General features: G+C 33.3%; 2 protein-coding genes across 2 annotated transcripts in view; both read left to right on the top strand.

Annotated features, from left to right (window-relative positions):
- The window catches only part of MS3_00000392 (uncharacterized protein), a 28,241-nt gene extending 9,870 nt beyond the window's left edge, over window positions 1-18,371 (top strand). The window contains exons 10-16 of the mRNA XM_051208175.1: window positions 824-1,067; window positions 3,769-3,885; window positions 7,775-7,927; window positions 9,669-10,025; window positions 12,299-12,399; window positions 16,202-16,349; window positions 17,981-18,371. Of these exons, the coding sequence (XP_051066085.1) occupies window positions 824-1,067; window positions 3,769-3,885; window positions 7,775-7,927; window positions 9,669-10,025; window positions 12,299-12,399; window positions 16,202-16,349; window positions 17,981-18,130 (1,270 nt within the window). The 3' untranslated portion in view covers window positions 18,131-18,371. The remainder of the gene's footprint in view (window positions 1-823; window positions 1,068-3,768; window positions 3,886-7,774; window positions 7,928-9,668; window positions 10,026-12,298; window positions 12,400-16,201; window positions 16,350-17,980) is intronic.
- Window positions 18,372-18,551: 180 nt separating this feature from the next.
- MS3_00010891 (uncharacterized protein) overlaps window positions 18,552-24,498 on the top strand; it is a gene marked incomplete at both ends in the record, with an annotated part of 133,298 nt that continues 127,351 nt past the window's right edge. The window contains 3 exons of the mRNA XM_051219305.1: window positions 18,552-18,569; window positions 19,675-19,803; window positions 22,725-24,304. Coding sequence (XP_051066084.1) covers window positions 18,552-18,569; window positions 19,675-19,803; window positions 22,725-24,304 — 1,727 coding nt within the window. The remainder of the gene's footprint in view (window positions 18,570-19,674; window positions 19,804-22,724; window positions 24,305-24,498) is intronic.

The following is a 24,498-nucleotide window of genomic DNA, read 5'->3' as shown; positions in this document are numbered from 1 at the left end:
ATTACGGCATCCATAAAATGCTCTTGTGCAGTTTCAAATGGGAAGATAATGTTACTACATGAATCGTTTGCAATCGCGCAGGTGCATCCACTCTTTGTGTTCTAAATTCTAATCTTCTGAATTCTTCATCTCCCCTTTTTTTATCTTTCCAAGTTTATTTCACTGGATTATACTCCTTGAATAACATTTTCAAACCCTAATCTTTCCGATTACTGCTTGTACTCTTACCACCTCTACCACTATGGAATTTGAATTGACAATTGTATCTGTGTGCTAATGTGGTATGGTAAATGCAACTGATGTACGTACGTACGAGGTTCTACGTTGTGACTGACTGACTTTGCATTGGCTGTTGTATTTATTTGACTAAAAACTATTCAGACATTTCACGGATTGATATCAAATATTCCGTTTGCATTTCATAGTATATATGTAATATGATGAAAGTTTTTCGGAGATTTTTCAGTTTGGTTATGTCGACCGTGAGAAACTTAATATCGATGATAATGGATGATGGTTGTTTAATATCACTAGTTGACTAAAATTGGTAATGTGAACGATTAAGTACCGCTGCTGTGAACTTCAGTTAACATGTTTGTATGAGTCATGAAAGAAACACATTTGTTCCTTTGCGGGACTGTCGGTGTGCTTTATTATCTTATGTCTTTTGTGTTTTGGGATTGGAAAGATATCTAGCAGAATCTAATCTGTGCCGAAAATCTTCGAAAATGAGGATATATATATATATATATATATATATATATATAGTTATTGTTACCTGTATTATTAGAAATATCAAGTGTAATCTGACTTTTTCACACAGGGCTATCCGTCCAGATATAATTGTAACACCGGAATTGATAAATTTGAAAAGATGTTTTATTAATTATCCCTATACCATTGAAATAACATTAACAAATCAATCAATCGAACCAGCTAGTTATCAGTTTGTTGAACAATTAGCAACAGTAGAAAAAGTAAAAACTATAAAACTACAAACTACTACAAATCAAGAAAACGATTCTAGTAAAGAATCCAAGTTACAATATTCAATAAATAATCCAGAGGTAGAATATCTTTATTTGTTTATTATATACTATTGCAATTATTGTTTGATTATGTTTTTCATGTATTCAATCTGAACTACAACATTTTTTATTATTTAATTAAACTGTTTTGAAATAGGACCAAAATATAAGAGTTCTGAATTCCAATACTAGTCATCATTAAGATATTACTATGGAATAAAGAATAAAGATGAAAAATAATCATAAGAGTAGGGAGAGTAGCTTACTTACTTACTTACGCCTGTTACTCCTCGTGAAGGAGCATAGGCCGCTCACCATCATTTGGTTTGAATTATTTTTTTCTGGCTAGAGTTTTTTTTTAGCGAGTTAGTTTTATACAGGATGGGGTCGCTAACCCTATACCCAACCCTCCTCCTTTACCCGGGCTTGGGACCGGCAGTATCTCTAGAAGAGCTACAGGCGGAGTTAGGGAAAGTAGAGTGAATGTAAATTCAAAGTAATATAATATTTAAAATCGATATAATTATATCACAGTAATTGGTTTTATATAAAGTCTCCTAAAATCTTTAACAGAGGATATCTTACAGTTTAAGTAGTCAAAGAAAAATTCCTATAGTTAATTAGTCATATACAACATAGGACGTGACACACAGTTCAAATTCTAAACTTCTGTAAAGGGCTCATCTAAGGAATCAGTAATTTCATATTTTAATGTTATATTATGCAGTTACTAGACATTTAATATGCAGCAATTTGGATGACCCTCCCTGTCTCTCACACTGTACGAGCATTCTAGTTACCTAAATTAATTGTTGCTCTGGTTGTCAGAAGGGGCATCAGCCTCATGACTTCCGAAGGAACTCGGCTTTCATCATGAGGCGTTATAACTCTTCTAAGCGAAGACCTTGTATCTACTAGAGCAGAGTTTAAATGGTTTGAATTATTTTTTCTGGCTAGAGTTTTTTTTAGCGAGTTAGTTTTCTAAGGGATGGGGTCGTTAACTCCATGTTCAACCCTCCTCCTTTATCCGGGCTTGAAACAGGCAGCATCCTCAAAGGGGCTCTAGGCGGAGTTAGCCATTTTACATAGCTGTTCATAATTCATTTTATTTCATTTGTTCTAAAATGTGATTGATAGGATTTATTTCATAAAAAAAATTAATTAAATTTCTGATGACTGATTAATTCATCAAGATATTAAACGTGTCTGTTGTCAGAGTTGGAAATAATCAACAACTCCTAATTGATCAGATCTCTTGATATAAGATTAACGTTTGAGAATTAATTGGTTAATAGAATCTCCTTATAACTTTTTCAACAGTTGAAATCATGAGTCGATTGAAGCTAGATCACCATGGCAAACCTGGAAGTACTGGACGGCCGTTTCGTCCCAGTATGGGACTTCTCAGCGGTGCGTATCTACGACCCCACCTCGCGGGATTCGAACCCAGTGCTTCCGGGTTTTCCATGGTGGTCTAGCTTTAATCGACTCATGATTTCAACTATTGAAATTTCTAAGATCTCCACAAAACCCCTTCTGTTATTACTTTTTTATCTTGTTATTTGTACTATTTTTTTCAATTATTACTGAATTTATCACTGTATGCTTTTGTGAGCATTAGAAATTTGTACGAAGCTACCTTGTGTTCATTTTTTAGATCCAATCAATCAGCTACAACGTAGGACTAGGCACATATATGTATCGGTCCAAGTTGCCTTTCCTCATTAACACAACAAGATGAACATCAAATTTGTAGTAGTCAGTTCAATGGTAGTAATATATAAAAGAAAGATTGCATAATAAGGATATAATAAGGGGAGAAAGAATTAGTTCATAGACAAGAAGATATAAAACAGTTTTAATCTCACGGTTTAAAGGAAGACAGAGAGTGTATACACCGACGCCACTGTCATCGATTCTGAGCCATGTCACCCAGAGTCTTCAACCATTAGTTACAATAGTCGCGTGGACCCCGACCAAGTAGTCTGCATATACCAACATGGCTCAGAAAAGAAGTTAGTGACTTCAAGAACTGTTGCCACGTTTATAGATTCAAACTATTTCCATTCATCTAAAAAAAACTATGATCGATTATAAATATTTAACTGGCTTATGTACATATACTTTAAACAGACCTACTTCTAAAACCAGGTAAGGTAAATGCGACTAGAAATACCGTAAATTCAAAACTGGATATATTAAAAACTATTTTCTTTACTATTGTAATTATTATAGCTTTCACTAGGGTCATGAAACGTGCTTGGTTTACCTGGATAGATCAGCTATTTCCACCTATATTTAAAACTTATGATAATGCTAGGTAACCATTTTTTGTGAACACTTATAACCTGTAGTTCTTCAGGTAGTTGGTTAATCTAAACCTAAATGATTCAAACTGAGATTTCAAAATCCATTAAAAAGAAAACGCTCAAAATATTGTTATGAATGTTACATAGCTTATCCATCAAGTACAGATTTATATGCTCATCTTTGAGTTTCACAATTTATTTAGAGGATAATGAGCCTAATTGGCTGGCCAAACTGAAGTAGGTTGAACGACGCTTGGTAATCAATTCAATACTTTAACTAGCAAATTATAACTTCACCCTCTTGATGCTGAAAAACTAATTATCACCTGAAATACTCATAATTTGTACAAGTTTGATGTAGAATATGCATTAGGGTTTTAGCTTACATGTATATGGATGTAATTTCTATATTATATAACATTTCCTTACAGGGATTTATTAATGGATTAAATTCTGTTAAACTGTCAATAACATTTAAAGCAAAAGTATTAGGATCAATTACAAGTGAATTATGTTTCAAAATTTGTGGCATCAATGAGAACCCATTGGTAAGTGTCTTTAAAATTAATCAATATACTACTATTATGAAAAGACCACAATGTTCCATTCGAAAACCTCTTAACTGATAATTTTATGCTATTGGTCAAGGAACATTTTCGTCTTCAAAAAAGTAGATATAAATATATATGTAAATTAGTGCTTATCCATGAGATTTGGTTTAACCCAATAAACTTCCTTCTTCACTCTTAGACTTCACACACGGTAGACGGTTTAGGGCTTCGGTATAGGTAGTTTATGTATCAGTATCGAACTCAGAAACTATGTGTTGTAACACCCGTCGGTCTAAGTGACCTGAAATCGCATACACCATGTTTTGACGTTATATATATATATATGTATATATATATATACTTTTGACAAACATCCCTAAAGGAGTCAAGAAGTTAAACAAGTAATGTATAAATATCAATCCTGTTGTAGACTATAGGAATTCTTTCAATTCCTTATGACATTAAATTTTTCAATATGAATGGCACAGAGATATGGATGTAGGATCAGTTGACCCAACTACAAATCACGAAATGCCAAATAAGCACAACTATTTGTGTTGTAAATAAGATTATTATTTGGATAATAGATCGAGTAAATTAAGTTCAATTGCCAAAAAAGAATTAGGGGATTTCGCACCTTCTTCATTTACAATTGTTATTCTGATAATAAAAGCGATCCAATGTACTAGTGTAGTGAACAAGAACTCGAATGTAGACGACACAAAATTACAGAGCATCTCACTAAACTCTGAGAACCACATAGTAAATAGTTAATTTGCAAAATATCAATCCATCGTTTCAAACCTGACTGTTCCTTTTGCATATATCAGTCCATTGTTTTTGATGGAGTTTTGTTCTTTGAGCTGGATGGTTTGGTCGTGGAGCTTTCATCGTTCTTCTGAACGACATCATCAGCACAAACTTCAGATAGAAGTGAAGTGTTCGAATTTCTCCATATGTGTTTCACAGCTTGTTCTGTGCACCTCGATGTTGATTGGTTCTTGTTGACCCTAAATTTATCATTGTTTACTTCTTTGTTTTGGTTGTGTCTCCCTTTGGTTTGATTTTTGTTCCGATATTTATGCATGATTTTCCTGATTGGTTGATAAATTGGATTGATTTCAATATGTTTGTTGATTGCTGATTGACCTGAGTGCCAGGCTTCTAGAAATTCTCTGGTGTTTTTGGAGTTTCCTCTGTCTAAGATTTCTACATTTTCCCAATCGAATGAGTGTCCGTAGTTATCCACGTGTATTGAAATAAGTGAAGAGATATCATGGCGTTTGACTGCTAATTGATGTTCATGTAGGCGTAGGTGGAGGGGACGTCCGCTTTGTCCGATGTAGTGTTTGTCGCAGTTGGTACAATTTATTTTGTAGATAATGTTTGATTTGTTTTCCTTTGTTATTTCATCTTTTGGTTTGCATAAGACTGGTTGTAGTGATTTTGTTGGTTTGTGTGCCACACCTGTCCCGAAGGTTTTCAGCAGTCTCGTTGCAGTTTCTGATATTCCTTGTATGTACGGTAGGGTGATCCTTTTGTTGATTTTTGTGCTTGACTTGGGTTCTGATGCTGTGTGCTGTTGGTGCTTTTTGATGAAGTTGATTGGGTAGCCGTTCTTTTGAAATATGTCCTTCAGGTGTTTCTCTTCATTTCTTCGTGCTGCCAGTGTGCTGCAGTGTGTCCTCGCCCTCTTGAACAATGTATGTACGCAGTTGATTTTGTGAACCCTTGGGTTGTTCCTGTTGTAGTTGAGAATTTCATCTGTATGGGTTGGTTTCCTATATACTTGAGTTTCCAGTTTTCCTGTATCAGTTCTAGTGATCAATATATCCAAGAATGCTAGTTGGTTGTTTGACTCCTGTTCCATTGTGAACTTGATGTCATTGAAAACGTTGTTGATCAGTTTGTATGTGTTTTCCAGTTCATCCTTTTTGACGATGACGAAGGTGTCGTCTACGTAGCGAATCCAAATTTTTGGCTTGATCACTGGTAATATCGTGGCTTCTAGTCTTTGCATCACTGCCTCTGCGATCAGTCCTGATATTGGTGATCCCATTGGTGTCCCTTTTGTTTGTTTGTAGATTTTGTTGTTGAATTGAAAATATGTTGTTAGGCATAAATCGATGAGTTCCAGTAGACTTTGAATTTGAAGCGTCGTGTATTTGGTGAGATTTGTGTCATTGTTGAGTAGCAGGGATATAGTTTCTTTTGCTAACTGTGGTTCAATTGAGGTGAACAGTGCTGTTACGTCGAAGGATATCATGAGTTCGTCGTTGTTGATTTGAATGTCCCTAATTTGGTCCAAGAATTGTGTTGGGGATTTGATGGAGTGTTTGGCTGAATCTACTAGATGTCTCAGTATTCGTGAAATTTCTTTTGACAAATTGCACGTTGGCGTTCCGGGGAGTGCTACTATTGGACGTAGTGGAATGTTCGGTTTGTGTATTTTGGGCCTGCCGTAGAGTCGAGGGAGTACTGTGTCCACTGGATTTCATTCTCCATTGGTCTTGTTTTGTTATTTCTCCTGCTTTGACTAGCTTGTTTAAAGTCTTTGAGATTTGGTTGTCTAATTTTTTGACGGGATTTGTGTCCATCAGTTTGTATGTGCTCTTATCTTCGAGTAGTTCTTCGGCTTTGTTGACGTATTCTTCTTTGTCCATGATTACTGTGGTGCGTCCTTTGTCCGCTGGTATTATGAAAATATCCTTTCTATTTCTGAGTTCTTTCAAGGCCTTTTGTTCTTGTGGAGTCAGTTGGTTGTTTTCTTTCACCTGTTGAGTTATCGGTACTATAGTTTGCCTTATTTCCTGTTGTGTTTCTTCACTGATTCCGGAATGAGTGTCCGTAATTATCCACGTGTATTGAAATAAGTGAAGAGATATCATGGCGTTTGACTGCTAATTGATGTTCATGTAGGCGTAGGTGGAGGGGACGTCCGCCTTGTCCGATGTAGTGTTTGTCGCAGTTGGTACAATTTATTTTGTAGATAATGTTTGATTTGTTTTCCTTTGTTATTTCATCTTTTGGTTTGCATAAGACTGGTTGTAGTGATTTTGTTGGTTTGTGTGCCACACCTGTCCCGAAGGTTTTCAGCAGTCTCGTTGCAGTTTCTGATATTCCTTGTATGTACGGTAGGGTGATCCCTTTGTTGATTTTTGTCCATCAGTCCATTGTCTCAGATTTCACTGTTCATACATTTTCATACCAATTGCATTCCGTTCCCGTTCTTTTCTTATCGATCTTCTACTGAATTACATTCTATGTCTGACCACCGTTATATACTAATTATGTGGATAGAAGTAACCCACAATACACTAGTACTTACATAATATTATAACTTATCAGTATGATCGTTTATCACCAGTTAGCCAACTTACAATGTTTAAAGATGACTTATATCACGGACTATTATTAGTGTTAGTGAATTACTAAAATTCAACCAAGTTTAAATTCTAACAAAGTTAGCATAACAATTGATGAAGAACAATGTGATTTCATTAGATTTAGTGATTCCTTATCAATTGCTTACAGTATAATGAATTCATATTATTCTGCCTCAAGTCTTGTTTTTATTTTATTCAAATTCGTTGGCCACTCCTAACTATTGTATACTCATAACCTTACCAGGGCTCGAATCTAGGACCTGTGATGCCTATTTAATTAGTACCCTGTAGTTTACATTTTCAGGTTTTGTTAGTTTACGACATAATTCAACTATTATCTAGTACTATCAGTGACAATTCGCCTTCTTGATGAAATGATTGAAATCTATCAATCAGTTTGTGACAATTACTATTTCCAAGTTCAACTTACCTCTATAAACTACCTAATTAAATAGTTTATAAAATATTTTCACTGTTTTATTTTCTTTATTAAAATACAGAAAATACCTGTAAAATGTATGGGAGAAGGTCCAGTGTTACATGTTGATCAAACAAAATTAGAATGGGGAACAATCCCTGTATTACAACCAGTTGTTAAAATATTAAGAATTTCAAATGAGTCGTGTATTGATGCTAATTATAATGCTAAGCTGGTGAGTCCTTTCTTTTTCATTAGTAACATTCAATATAAACATTTTCCATTATATAACTATGTCATTTTTGAAATTGTACATTGTTATTGGCTTCTTAAGTGAAAAAGGAAATTGATCTAAAAGAATTATTGACAGTTGGCTAAAAAGCATTTGGCGATTACAAATTAACAGATCACACAGCTAGCTTATTCTGTGTAGTCAGTAGTGGTATACTGTTTTTATCAAACATAAATTTCTGGTGTAGATCTGTTTGGTGAAAAAACATAACGTCTTATATCCACTTTATCCAACAATACAAGTATGTTTTTGATGCGATTATTTTCGTCCAAATGGAAAATATTGTTTTAGGACTGGCATATGTCAATACTTGAACTGATTGTCGGAAGTGAACCAATTAAGAGTATCGACCGCTTCACTTATCTCGGGAGTCTAATCATTCCTGATTGTCTTGTATCTGAAAGAATATCGGCACGGATTCAGAAGGCTTGATTGCTTTTTGCTAAATTGTGTCACTTGTGGAGTAGGCGAAATATCCATCTTCCAACCAAAGGGTTTTCTCCGTCCTACATTATGGGTGTGAAATACAACCATTAAGAATATAGGATATTCGTAGGTTGCCAGTATTCGACTAAAGGTATCTTCGACATATTGTTCGTGTATTTAGGGACCAATGAGTATTCAATACCTAGGTTAGGAATAGGATGCTATGTAAGGCTAAGGTACTAAATCTTCATCAACTGAGGTGGTTGGAACGTTTTACGTATGCATAATTACCACCTATATTGACGAATGATACTGTCTGATATAGGAATAGGTTGAGAGAAAGGCAGTGATGGGTAAATCAAAATATAGCTCCAGTCTATTAAATGATTAACAAGTGGAATGAGTTTTGTTAACAATACGGAGACTACCTGGTTGGAGTCCGCGTGATTGTCGTAACTAATATAACCGATAGTTCAAAATATTTCCCCCTCTCATAGGTATACTACGATAATATATTATACGATAATGTGACTAGTTGCGTTATATCAGATCCAGGATTCACAACTCACAATATAGAACCTGATTAATACTAGATAACACTTAATTCAACATAATTACAAGCAGTCACACTCAGTGAGTCCGGAATAGAAATCAATGAGAAGAAGGAAATTACATGTTTAGTAGTCAGTAGACTGTGTCTGTTTGTCCACTTTCAGTGAACGATCATGTTTTATTCTCACTATCATACACCAGTAACCTATCGTTAGAGTTTGTTTGACATGGCTGAAAATCATTTGCAATGGCGCAGGTAGATTCACTTTTTTTATCTTCGCTTAGATCCTAAGTTTCTAGAGTCCTCGTAAAATTTTTATTATTTCACTAATCTACGTTTTCTTGAATCGTATCTCCGATGGATCATCCTTTATCGTTTTATTCATACATTCAATAAATGTATTTGCAGTGAAATACCTTGAGGTAAAAAGGTCTTTCATGTGTTAGCTATGAGTTCAGATTTAACCAAGTACAAAACAGGCAAAAGCATATTGAGTAACCCGAAATATTAAGAATAAAGAACTGGAAAATCTGATCACTACTTTGTTTTTATTCTTCACCCATAGAATTACCATACTTTATTAGAGTAGTTAATGTTTTGGCAATGGCTTCTGAACATTTTAATACTGGTCATTCTTTCATAATGTTTAACATATTTCATTTGATGTGGATGATTAATCTCAATCTTCATTATTAATCTTATTAGGTACGAAATGATACTGTGTATAAAGCTGAACCATATTCTGGAACTATTCCAGGTTATAGTCATATAGATTTGAATATAATTGCAAATCTAGATGATATTATATTATTTAAAGATCAGTTAATTGTACAAGTTGAAAATACTTCAAAACCATTAAAAATTGAACTAAGTGCAACTGGTCAAGGTGGTACAATTGTAACACAACCATCAATGAGTTCTGTATTAAACTTAGGAAGTCAATTTAGTGTTAATCCAATGAGAAAATATTTTAAAGTTATAAACAAAGGAAGGAGGTCACAACAAATAATTTGGTCTATAGATGGACAATCACCACGTAAATCAATCCATATGGATGGTCAAGTTAGTTTTCGTGTGAATCAGTTTACGAGTGTATTTGTTTATCAGTTTGATAGTAATGAACATTTAGTTTAGTATTCAAATTAGATTGATCAAATGCATAATATATATCTAAGATTTAATGATTTGAAGTACATTCTTGTAGGGACCTACCTAATACTCGTAATCAGTTTTTGATGCAGTTTTGTTCTCTGATCTGAATGGTTTGGTCGTGTAGCTTTCATAGTTCTTCTGAACGACATGCTGATGAACAAAACTTCATCAAAATCATCCACCTGAACTACAAATCTCCACCAACTCGTAATCAGTGCCTTCTTCTAAATTTTGGACCTTGATGTTATTTCATATCTTCTATTATTTGATCTTGTTTATTCTTTTCGAATTATATTATTCGTTTAAACAAGGAAGAATAATAGTAATTGTGATGTATATTCAAGCCTATTACGGATATAACTAAAAGTTCGGCTTTGTTAAACTAATTGCTCTATAATTTATTTAAGTTTCGATTAACATTTCTAAAAAGTTGATCTCAGATTTTATTATGATTTGATTGCTTCTATAATATCTTGAGTCTCATACATTCTGCCCAAGTTTACAAATCTTAATTTCTTATTGCATCTAAACGGGTACAAGGTAAGGATGGCAAATCAATTGATGAAGTAGTGAAACTTCATCACTTCAGAAGGCTGGGACATGTGTTACGTATGCCCAATTACCGACTGCCCCAAACTGCGATGTTTTATGGTGTAGAAGTTGGTTGGAAGGAAGTTAGGGGCGGCCAGATCAAAACATGGCACAAATCCATGAGGTCACTGACAAGTGGACTGAACCATGTTATTAGGTGTAGACTACCTGGTTCCGGGTATTCGCGAGACGATAGCAACCGATGATTAGAGACCTTTAATCACATGGCTCAAAATCATTTGCAATGGCGCAGGTGCATCCACTCTTTGTGTTCTCCCGAATCCTTATCTTCTGAATTCTTCATCTCTCCTTTTTTTATCTTTCCAAATTTATTTCACTGGATTATACTCCTTGAATAACATTTTCAAACCCTAATCTTTCCGATTACTGCTTGTACTCTTACCACCTCTACCACTATGGAATTTGAATCGACAATTATATCTGTGTGCTAATGTGGTATGGTAAATGCAACTGATGTACGTACGTACGAAGTTCTATGTTGTTACTGACTGACTGATCTAAAAGTTTGAAAATAACTGAGAGTAATCGAGTTAATGTTTTATACTTATTTAGTTACCTTATGTTCTTTTAAAGTCATACCATCGACTAATCATCTGTTAGTTTAATTGCTATTAGCATTTAATATAACGATAAAACAGTTTCTTCAGTATGAAGTAATCTTCTGTGTTGAAATATTCCTTTTACATTTGGGATTATCACAAACCACGACATTAGAAGCAATAAAATGAATATACAGTTGATTTTTTGTTTGTTACTGTTTACAATTTAGATAAGACATCAAAGCTAATAAATAATTTTCTACATTAATCAGAAAAGGACTTGACACACTATGATATTCTTAAGCAATTATTTCGTATTATTAAATAATCGATTCGAGATTAACTTCTAATAAGATTTTTACTGTGGTGTGTGCTACTTATATCGACGCGAGTTAAGAATTTAATGTCTGGCAGCAGAAGACTAGGAAGATCGAGAAGGAGAGAAGGGGAACAGAAAGCAATTAATATGGAGATGTAGGAATAATAAAGTCTGAGACAATTAATGAACATTTTGCAAATGAAGTCTTAGAGTATGGTTTTTCTATTTTACCAAGTAACTCCACTTAATCGTATTCACACTTTGAAAACGAAACCGCTTGATCAGAGATTGATCATGTATTTATATTGAGTTGAGATTGTGAAGTTTTATCAAGAAGTCGTAACTGGTACAATTCAATAACATACTGGGAGTAAAATAATCGGTTACCCAACATTATCAATGAATGATGTTGCATTGTACAATAAAATGGTTGACTCAATAGGTTCGAGGATAACTGACTGATTACAATCTTATTGTCTGAGACTAAGAAACAAACAATAAGATATGTCATTCTTTACAATTTATTAGATAATGATCTAGTCAATAAATGAATGTTCATTTTGGAAACTCAGGTTATTTACTACTACGAAAATATTTTTTTTATGAACATTATCATATAATACTCAAAAGTAGAAACAAACAATAATGTATATTTAAAGAGCTCGTTGAACATTAACATCTTTGTCATTTCTTTTGTTATAATTTCATTATAGTTATCAGATAAATCGGAATCAAGATGGTCAATTACACCACATCGTTTTGATCTTAATCCAGGAGCATCTACAGAAATTTGTCTAGAAGTTCAATGTGATAGGTAAGTTTTTAGTGAAAACAAAAATTACGAAATAGAATTACTAATAATAAGAAAAACATAAAATAGCCAAGGTTGAACTTGATAGTTTCAAATAAATTGAGCATTGGATTGAGAGTTAATAATAAATATATTGGTGAGACTATAATTTATGGACGACATTTGAGCGATGCAAGACTGACCTTGAGAGTGTTCACTTAGTAACCAAGACTAAATGAGGGTTATAAACCAGTGTGAGAAATTAAAATTTAGATTTAGGGTTTTCATCACCAACTGACATCAGCTTTAATGCCAAAACTCTATTTATCGAAATGGATGGGTGAATTACGCGCCAAAATCCGAGACATGTTGTCTTATAAGTGACTGGTTCGGCCAGTCACAGAATATATTCCATTTTGTTATATCCCAATGAGTAAAAAGATTTTATTTCTGACGTTTCATGACTTATTGTAAGTCACTACTTCAGAGCAAATAATGTCAGAAATACAAGTTTTCTACTCATTGGGATATAACAAAAGGATATATTAAATTCACTTGGTGTTGTTTTACTTGTATCTTCCCATTGTTATTTAGGACTGTAATTGATCAGTCTCTTGTCGGCATATATACATCCAATGCGGATTGCCTCGATGTAGCCTTAAGTCACAAGTTTTTTAGGCAAAGATAGATAGTGGCTAGCAGTGGAATCCAGGACGCACATTTCGTCCCACTTGGAGCTCGTCAACTGGGTGGGAGGATATAAGCAAAATAACATCAAGTAAATTTAAACTTAACCCCATTACACAAGCAGGTAGCTATAAGGACTCAGTAGCTAAATGGATAACGCGATGGTGTTTGAAGCGAACGGCAATGGGTTCGAGTCCTCGGGTGAACACCAACTTTCGGATGCAGGTACATTGAGTCGACACGTTCCAAATAGGACGAAACTCGTGTCCTGGATTCCACTGATAGCCACTAACCATCTTTGCTTATAAAAGGATGTATTATTATTATTATTATTCAAATTCATTGTTTATATTTGAAGATTAAATTTCAATCTAAATCTAATATTGAGTTAGATATAAGCAACGTGGGATATGAAATATTATAGCATCAGTTCGTAACAAATTAGTAAAGTGTGATAAAATTATCAATATAAATCCTAGATTACTAGAAGTGTGTCATATGCTATGTCGGCAGACATAAGTAGTATGTAACACCAATCAAGAGTTGAATAGCTGACATCAGAAAGCTAAGATCGAGCTGAACAGAATAGAAGGGGAAATTGAAAGGAATTGTGAATCGGGGAAAATAATACAGTGTAAAGGATAAATGGTAGAAACTTGCAAATACAGTATTCAGTGTATGGTTCTTACTTTTTACCTAGAGATTTTGTAATTTTGTATTAATATATATTGGTTGTCTCCACCTGTGTTCCTGTTCACAGCAGAGGCAGTAGCATTATCAAAGATATTATAAAGCATTATTAATAGGTAGTAAAACCTGGGAGGTAAAAAGTAATTTATGGGATAAGAAGCATAAGACCATTTTGGAAGGGAAGACTGAATCCATTATCAACGATTCTGAGACATTATTGAACTACTCTAAGAAGTGGTTGCGACTGTTGAGTGATCCTAATCACGTAGTTTATCCTCCCAACATAGCCAAGTCCAACAACAGATGATTTCGTGGACTGATGCCACCTTTCGGTTTCTCATTCTCTAATGTTGATTCGATTAACTCGCACACCAGCAAACATCGCGTGTTAAGGTAGTCAGCGGTTGTACATGCTGGGGATAATTCATAATCCAATCACTTCAGTTTATAAGAAGTTACTGTCTGGTGTTACTGTCCGATTTACCACCTTTATCTAGTACTCTGGACATAACCTTGGCGTATATGAGCGATGCTTCAGTGGAATCTATTATCAACTACCAGATCAATAGCCTAAAAATATCCCCTGTTTTCAAATGTCACATAACATGGCTATAGAGCAGGATAGAAATAAATGCTGTGAAGTACACTCTCTTTTTTGTTGGGGATAGCGCCAAGCACAGAGTAATGCCACTATAAGATGTCAGCTATTTTAAATATCAATAAATCCCTGTTCCATTGAGTATTAATCGTTTATTTATCGGTTGCCATTTTTTGAGATTAAGTGTGTGATCACTTCTGTGGTCAACGAATTCGGTAATGAAGAACCTACTAATAATTGACGATGTCAAGCAAAGAGGGAATTGGTAACTACTGGATCCCTGTGTCGTGAATGAATAATATTGTGTTCATTGACTGACGTGGATATCAAGGGTTCAATTTCATATGAACCATGGATTCCCACTTTTGATAAGTTTTAAATCCAAATGAGACAGATGTCTATTGCTCCTCAACGTTCAAAGTTATCCGGTCTATATTGATCTGCCGCAGAAACTATCTTTGAGTCAAACAGGTTTCAAAGAACTACTTTTACTATTAATAGTATAGGGTTGTGGAGATTTTTGAGTTTCACTGGAATCGTGAACCAATCAATGTTAGATCGTGATGGAAAACCTGGAAGCACTGGATGGTCATTTCGTTCTAGTACGGGACGTTTCAGCAGTGTGCATCTATGATCTCGAAGGCAGGAACCGAACACAGGACCTTCGGCTTCATATGCAAACGCTTAACCTCTAGACCATTGGTTCGGCATCTAACGGTGTTAATGTCTAAATTAATGTGCTCACTAATGACCAACATCGAGAGGGAATTCTAAGAGTTCTGGTGAGAAGCTGTGACCAATGGAGTCCAAACGTCCCCGGCATGAGGGAGTTACCCACTGAAGTTAATGGAAGATGTTATCGTGGATTATTCGAAGTTAGGCACTAACGCCAATAGATCCCAGTCCAAAGGTACTGGGTTTGAGTTTCAATCTGAATATCATTACTGGGATCCGTTTACATCCACCTGACAAGTCCAGCTATGACGAAACACATTTCCTAGATTTCACACTTCAGTGACATCAAAACTTGTAAAAGAGGTATGAAATTCAAAAACGAATGAATTATATCTTACATAATCTAAAAAGCAGGATACAAATAGTGATATACATAGGACTCAAAACGTTTAAAATTTTATTAGGCAAAAGCAGTTTAATATCAGAAGGGCTTTTGTGGATATTATAGTAATTTTAATGATTAAGAGCATGAGTCAATCGAAGTTAAACCACCATGTGGAACCGGGGAACACAGGATGGCCGTTTCGTCCCGTTGTGGGGCTCCTCAGCAGTGCGCATCCATGATACCATCTCGAGAAATACCAACCCAGGATCTATCGTCTCACGTGGGAGTGCATAACCTCTAGACCACTGAGCCGGCATCCGACGGTGTTAATTTCTAACTTCAACCAATCCACGAAATTGAGCGACACATCCGCCATTGTCATCAGTGAGTTACTATCTCACAACTGACCCGGTCGAACTCCACTGGTCACTGCTTCTCACTAAAACTCCAGGATAAACATCTTGAAACCAGTCACTAGTGAGCATATGTTGATTAGTATCAGAAGTAGTTTTATGGAGATTTTAATAATTTCAATAGTTGAGATCACTAGTCAGTTGAACCTAAACCACCAGGAGGTTGTGGATGCGCACTGCTGAGAAGTCCTATAATAGGACAAAATGGCCGTTCAGTGCTTCCAGATTTCTCATAGTGGTCTAGCATCAATTGACTCATGATCTCAACCATTGAAAAGCACTTTAAACAAAAGATTGAATGAAACTATTAATCAAACATTTTTATATTGCTTTTATTTTTCTAGTATTCATTACAATTATATTTTCATTATATTTTAGTGTTAAGACGATTCATGAGAAAATTTTATGTCATTCAATTATTGGACGAAGTGCTAAATATTTAATTAAAACAATTGATGTTTCTATTGACTTTATTAAACCAGTTATTGAATTATCTACAAGTGAACTGTTTTATCGAATAGAAAAGGTATATATATTATGTAAATTAACTGGGTAATTTGTAAAGGTTATTCTGTTTTTTTTTGGAGTTAACATTATGAATTAGCTTCAGCCAGACAGTCATTTAAAATTGTACAGTACATTTAAGTTTCATAACTTACTTACACCTGTTAACCACAATGGTGCATAGGTCGCCAACCAGCATTCTCCAACCCACTCTGTCCTGAGCCTTCATTTCTAGTTCTATTCAATTGTTAGTCATTCTTCTCATTTCTGTCTCCATCTCTCGGTAATAATGTGTTCTTCGGTCTTCCTCTTCTCTTTTGACCTTGAGTATTCCAGGTGAGTGCTTGTCTTATGACGCAGTTGTGTGATTCCCTCAATGTATGTCCTATCCACATCCAGCGCTTCTTCCTGATTTCCAAAATATTACTCACTTACTAAACTATTTTATTATATATCTATTAATTGCATTTATTTATAAATTAGTTTAGTATATACAGTATTTCCGTATAAATTTTGAAAGTGTAACAAGAGGATGAAATTAGTCTGAGAAAAATTTCTAATGTATTTAAGCAGCGTATAATTTGATTTGAAGTGGTCCAACACTTTCTTTTCAAGTGGTTTTACATGAAAACTATAAATAATCAATTGATTGAGGGTTGACAATCAAGAGTTTTCGGAAGAGGGAGAATGTGTTTTTTGATAAAAAGAGACTAGCAATTTCTTAACGATACTTTTAATGAATATAATAGTAATTTCAGTAGTTGAGATCATGAGTCAATTGAAGCTGGACCACCATGGAAAACGTGGAAGCACTGAACGGCCACGAGGTGGGATTGTGGGTGCGCACTGCTGAGGAGTCTTATAATAGGATGAAACGGCCGTTTAATGCTTCCAGGTTTTCCAGAGTGGTCTAGCTTCAATTGACTCATGGTCTCAACTATTGAAAGATACTTTTAGTATTGAAAATTACTTAGGAAGAACCAGGACAGGTTTAAAGTAAGAACAAATTGTTTCTACATATATTATAGTGGCTTAAATTCTTTTAATGAACAATGTTTTCGGAAACTAGAAAAATGAGTATCAAATAGTTTTTATTTATGACTGTTTACGTCTGGGATTATCTAATATTGTGGGGCCCAAGACGTTACACTTCATCCAATTATATACCAATTCACTCTCAAACGCAAAGTTCACTCGCTCGGTAAAATAGAAAAACCATATAGTAAATCATTAATTTGCAAAATATCAATCCATCATATCAAACCAGACTGCTCCTGTTGCAAACATCAATCCATTGTCTCACATTTCATTGCTCATGCGTTTTCTTACAAATTGCATTGTTTTTCCGCTCTTCCTTTCTTGATCTTCCCCCATCTTCTGCTGCCAGACATTACGTTTTGAACTCGCGTCATGTACTACTTATATCAATATAAGTAGCACGCACAACAATAGCATCATCAACCTCACTCTATATGTTAACGTGTTTGAGTACTTTGTTTGAGGACAGAATAAAGGGATTTGGGCATTAGCTTACTTTCGCATTGGTCTATAAAGTTTGTTCAATAAATGTTTATTGTTGGTGCTTTAGTCATTTCACAAAATACCGTATCTCCCCCAAAAACTGGCTATTTTGTTCATTTTATCATACTTTAGGCACCATCTGATGAATTGTCTATACAGTTCAATCATTTCACAATGACTAATAAAGTAGATTTATTATTAACATGTTTATTGGAAGTTTGTAGTCCATTCAACTTGTTCATTGATGAAATTTACTCATCTACAATGGTAAGAAATGAATAAATTTTTATCATATTTTATTAACTTTCCTAATTATTTCTTAATTTAAAATCCTCATTTTAAATACTGAATGTTAAATTGATCCCAGAAACACAGGTTAACAACTACTTACCCAATTGAAGTGACACCAATTACCAGGGATAATAATATCATTCATCCAAATTTCCATGTTACTTAGATTCAACGCTTGATTTTCTAATCTGTTAAACGGGTTACATTTTAACGACCGATTCTCATACATTATGTGGACGTGTTTAGGGAAAATATTACCAAGATTTATATATCCCATTTTATTGAAGCTAATACCAAGTTTATAATCGAAAATGATGGTGAAGAATATATATATATATATATATATATATATATATATCCTAATATTCGGTAAAGGTTTTATCAAAGATTACCTAATGCAAATGATACGATAATGACTGTAATGAGTAAGGTAATAAAATGTTTTCCCTAGAACGGTCAGTTATTAAAACTTGGTCACATGTGGAGTCTGATTCCGTATACCCAGATCTATGAAACTTAAACTACTAATGTGGTTGTTCGATAGTGAAACCACTAATTTGATTGGAAAAACAATTTATATATATATTATCCAATAAATAAATGAATTAAACGGTATAAAAGACTCAATAAAAATAGAGAAACATTCTCAGGAAATTCAATAATCTTGTTACTAACAATCACAGAGTATTGAAATGTATCAAGGGTTTCATTGATGACCATTAGGACTGTATAATGCAAGATCAGTTAGGTTATGGACTTTTTATATAGATAAAAACAACAATCTTATACCGTCGCTTGTGAAGGAGATTGAATTATTAAGCCTTTAATTTTGTAAAACAATGTTTTCCCAGTTTCCAGTTTGTATTTATTGAACTGAATCACTTACTTATTTACGTTCGTTACTCATCGTGGAGCCTAGGCAACTGATCGGAGATTTTCAACCAACTCCTGTTATTTCAAAGTGTTATTCATTCTTTAGATATCTGTCGCAATGTTTTCTTTGGTCTGTCTGTTTTCTTTTTTCATCGGAGTTTACAAGTTAGGGCTTGCCTTGGAATGAAGAGTAATATACACTTAATATCTAGCTTCACAAGAGTTAAAAATCTGATACGATAGTATTTGCTAATGAATATTTCTACAAAAATATGCTGTAAATATTACCCATTCATTAAGTCATTAGTATGAATTGCAGTAGCGAAATCGGTAACTTACATGTAAAATGTGATTAGCCATTGAGTCCTCACTGCAAGACCCTAACCGTTTAATATATGATTTCCTTCCTATGATTGATTTTTACCTTGGACTCAGTGAGAGTATAAGTCGTGTTTAACCAAGTATTGATTAGATTGTCTCTTTTTTCTTTATATTTGTTCGTTGAATTCTACCTATGGTATAATATGATCTAATCTATGTATAGAGTTTTGATCGAGTATCCATTTTAGTACTTACCTGTTTTATTACAATATATCACAAGAAAATAGTTTTATTTCACCCTTATAACAGGATATTAAACCATTGTTAAACATATTTTACAGACATTTCAATTAAAACCATTTGAATCAAAAGAAATAACAGTTTCATTTAATCCAAAATATAAAGATGATTTAATTAGTAGAAGAGCTGATGAATTATTATTTATTAAATATGCTGAGCATCCACAAACTGTAAGTTATTACTTATGCTACATTTTTTGGTAAATTTTAAAAGGCGAGACTCTAATTTATGGACGAGCCAATCAGAAGCGTTTTAGAGATTTTAGAGATTAAAGGTTACGGCGTCAAATTCAGTGCTTAAGGCTAACGTACATTCGGTTCATAGGGAATTTTGGACAAAACGTGATAATTGAGCGACTATAACAAAAACAAACGGCAAGACTATAATTTGTGGACGAATCAATCAGGTATAAGATAATAGATCTCAGATTTTAACGCGAAAGCCTTTCATGCATTTGGCTGAACAAATTTCTAGAATTATAGCTGATGTCAGTTCGTGATGAAAACCACATATATAATTCCTAACTAATGCAAATTACGACAAGTATTGAGAACTGGATAATAAAAGCACCAGTAACACCATCTGCAGACAGGTACTACAATATATACGGATGACTGGAGAGCCTACAGACTCCTACATAGGCTTGATTATGTGCATCGTGTCGTTATCCACAAGTGGCATTTTGTGCACTCAACAACCGAAGTGCACATAAACAATATTGAAGCTATGTGTTACAGGTTGAAAGAGTATTTGAGACTTTATCATGGCTCCGGAGGCCGACTATTCTGTAGCCGTATGGATGATTTCCTCTACTGCATACATTAGGATTTCAAAACCTCTGAACCTCTTTCTAACCTTGACACGTTTTTCGAACCACTGATAAGAAGTGTATCCACTATATTTCCTTGAGTTTGTATAATTTATTTCTACTCTATGCTGACTGTTTGCTGATTGGCTACTACTTCTCAAGGTTACTTAAGGTTCGTTCAAAGGTCGTCCATAAATTAGAGTCTCGCCATTTTTGAATTATAATATAATTCTAGTTAAAGTATTTGTTAAATCTGTTATTAGTTGTTTTATTAACCAAAAATGAACAATTATTTAATAAAATATGGTTAATAGCGACTAGTGGAGTGAAGGATTAGCGTTTCTTTAAACGTAGGATTCGTCAGTTGAATAAACCTGCAAACCAGTTTGGATGCTAAGATTGGAAAATCAGTACTTTTTACTTGAAACACACAAAGCGTTATCCGTTGAGCTACTGAAGTTAGACAGCCGCTAATTTGTGCAAAGAGTACAAATTTATATTGTTCATTTATAAATGTTTGAACCTAATTGTTTTTTGTCTCACGTTTATCTTGGTGTGATATGACTTTATTTATCAAGAAACCATTGAAGATATTATCTTCCTATAAGTATGATGAGTTTACATTATTACTCTTTGAATTTCCTATTACTGTTTGGTATATGTGTATTCTATACTTCTTTTTTTCTGTTTGAAAGTATTTCACCATCTTGTGTTAATTATATTACCTTCAGAATAGGGTTCCGGGAATTGTTGAATTTCATTGAAATCATGAACCGATCTATGTTAAACCTCAATTAATAACTTGGAAGCACTATACGACCGTTTGGGATTTTTCAACAAATCCCATCCACGATCTTGAGACTTTTAAAAACAAACTGTTCTTTCAAAACCAAATTTTATTTATTTTGATCACAGTTACGTTTAGACTCTAATTCAATAATTTTGTAGTGTCCATGAAAATATACATGTAGGCGAAACAAGTCCTAAATCTGTCTCGACGCCTTTTTTTATGCGTTATGTCACACTACTCATAAATAGTGAGTAGCTTAATTCCTGCATTAAATTATTTTTAAATCTTTCATCGAGCAATCTTCTTCATGTTAAGTTTTGTTTATTTTCTATAATTTTCTTAACCCAAAAACATACTATTTAATTCGTTTCCGGAACTCGCCAGTTGTCTCAATCGACACAACAATTTGTTGCCTTCTTATTTAAATAGGCTATTGCAAGTTAATTCTTTTTTCATTTATTCAAACGAAGTCATTTGTAAAATCAAACTGTGACATCTAAAATAGCGGGATAAATCAATGTCACAGTGGGTATAACTTTAGACGAATGTTTTTTATAAGTAACACTGCTATATTCTAACTAATAATCGCCGTTAAGTAATAAGTTATCCATGAATATTCCCCATGATACCACTTCGCTCATTGTATGCTAAATAATTTTTTTCAAAATATATAGTGCTTACGAAGTATAGTATTTGATAACCGTTGACATCTTTTGATTCCTACGTATAGCCAACCACCGACTGCCTCGACGTGCGATGTTTTATGGTGTAGGAGTTGGTTGGAAGAAAGCTAAGGGCGGCCAGATCAAAACATGACACAAATACATGAAGCCACTGACAAGTGAACTGTACCATGTTAGTAGGTGTAGACTACCTGGTTCCGGGCATTCGCGAGATGATAGCAACCGATGATTAGAGACCTTTAATCACATGGCTCAAAATCATTTGCAATGGTACAGGTGCATTCTCTCTTTGTGTTCTCCTAAATTCTTATCTTCTGAATTCTTTATGTCCTCTTTTTTTTCTCTTTCCAAATTTATTTCACTGGATTATACTCCTTGAATAACATCTTCAAACCCTAATCTTTCCGATTACTGCTTGTACTCTTACTACCTCTACCACTATGGAATTTGAATCGACAACTGCATCTCTGTGTTAATGTGGTGTGGCAACTCGAACTGATGTACGTACGTACGAAGTTCTATGTTGTTACTGACTGACTGAATTAACTATTTATACACTTTCAAGCTCTTTACTTGTCATAATTATTTGAAAAGGCTCATCCACTATGATGATCACTTTCAAGTTCTAATTAGTAAAAATTAATATATATATATATATATATATATATATATATATATATATATATATTGTTCAGTTCCCTCTATGAAGTGTTCAACAGTTTATAATCCATTCAGATACTAGTCAATAGCAAACTAAATAAAAATATTAAAAATTGTGACCATATTTATTTTTTTTATTATAAACTATAGGATGCTGTACGATTAATTGGTGAAGTACATTTTCCAAATGTTCAATTTAGTTCTAATCTAATTGATTTTGGTTGTATATTAAATCATACAGAAATGACAGAACATTTAAATATGAAAAATATTAGTCCTTTACCAGTAAAATTTCGTTGGAGTTTACTTATTGGTGATCGACCAAATATTATATTTAAACGTCAAGCACGATTAATAGAAGATCAAATTCCTATGAATGTTCGAAAATTATTACCTAATTCTCATATCATTATTAATAAAAACATTGAAAATGCCATACAAGATAGTTGTCAAGATACTAATGGCATAGAAGATGAAATAAAAATCAATGAATCATATAATGAATTCAATCAAACTATTCCAAATCATTCAACTAATGAACATATATTAGATAATAATGTAAATCTTAATTTATCTACTACTGAAAATAGTATATTACGTAATTTAATTGATGAAGATGAAGATATTATACCATTAGGTATTGAAGAATTATTTGATATTGTACCATTATATGGTGAAATTAATCCAGGTGAAACAATCTATTTAAATTGTACATTTTATGGACATTCTAATATTGAAGCATCTGTATTAGCTTTATGTGAAATTGATCATGGTCCTAAATATCATATTGAATTAAAAGGTTCTGCATCAGATATTGTTTATCAAATTGATCAAACTGATCATATTGATTTAGGTTATCATCGTTTAAATCAATCAATAATCTATAAATTTAATATAATGAATATAGGTAAGGTGAATTTTAATTATAAAATTTCTTTTCCTACACATGAAACATTTCATGATTCTATTGAACAAACAACATTATTTAAAATGACTGAATATGGTCAATATAAAATTATACCATCTTATGGTCAAATTAATAATAATCAATCACAATCTATTCAAATTATTTATCAACCATTAAAACCGGGTTATTTTGAACAAGAATTAAATATTCAAATAGGATATTTTTTACCAAAATCTATTAAAATACATGGTCTAATTGATTTTAATTATTTAAATATAAATTTACCACGTTTATGTATGATTCAAACAAAAAATAATCATCATCATCAACAACAACAACAAATCAATAATGATCAATTAATAATCAATAAAGAAATCTCTTCATCGATTTATCAATTCACTATGTTCAAATTAATTAACCAATTATATGATGATCTAATCAATTTTATTGATTTATTGGAAAAACAACAACAACAAAATAGATCAATTGTTTGTTTATGTGATACAATCTTTTCAAATCGATCAGATTTCATTTTAAATTCTATTCAAAATCATAATCAATATGATCAAATATTTATGCATAATATTAATTGTCCTATTACAAAAGCAATTAAACATATATTAACAAATCAATATTATAGAATGAATAATATACCTGAGAAGATAATCAAATTGATACCAGATATATATTTACAATTAAATGCAGAATATGAATATATTTGTAATCTATTAAATGATAACAATAATAATCAATATCATAATGATAATCAATTAAAAGTAGTTACCGAGACAGAAGAACAAATGAAATTATGTTTTATAAAAAAGTAAGTTTGCCGAGACTCTAATTCATGAACGACCTTTGAACGAACCTTAAGTAACCTTGAGAAATATTAGCCAATCAAGAAACAGTCAGTATAGAGTAGAAATAAATTATACAAACTCAAGGAAATATAGTGGATACACTTCTTATCAGTGGTTCGAAAAACGTGTCAAGGTTAGAAAGAGGTTCGGAGGTTTT

This window comes from Schistosoma haematobium, chromosome 4, assembly GCF_000699445.3.
Source record: "Schistosoma haematobium chromosome 4, whole genome shotgun sequence".
NCBI lineage: Eukaryota > Metazoa > Platyhelminthes > Trematoda > Strigeidida > Schistosomatidae > Schistosoma > Schistosoma haematobium.
This window is presented reverse-complemented; position numbering and strand designations above follow the sequence as displayed.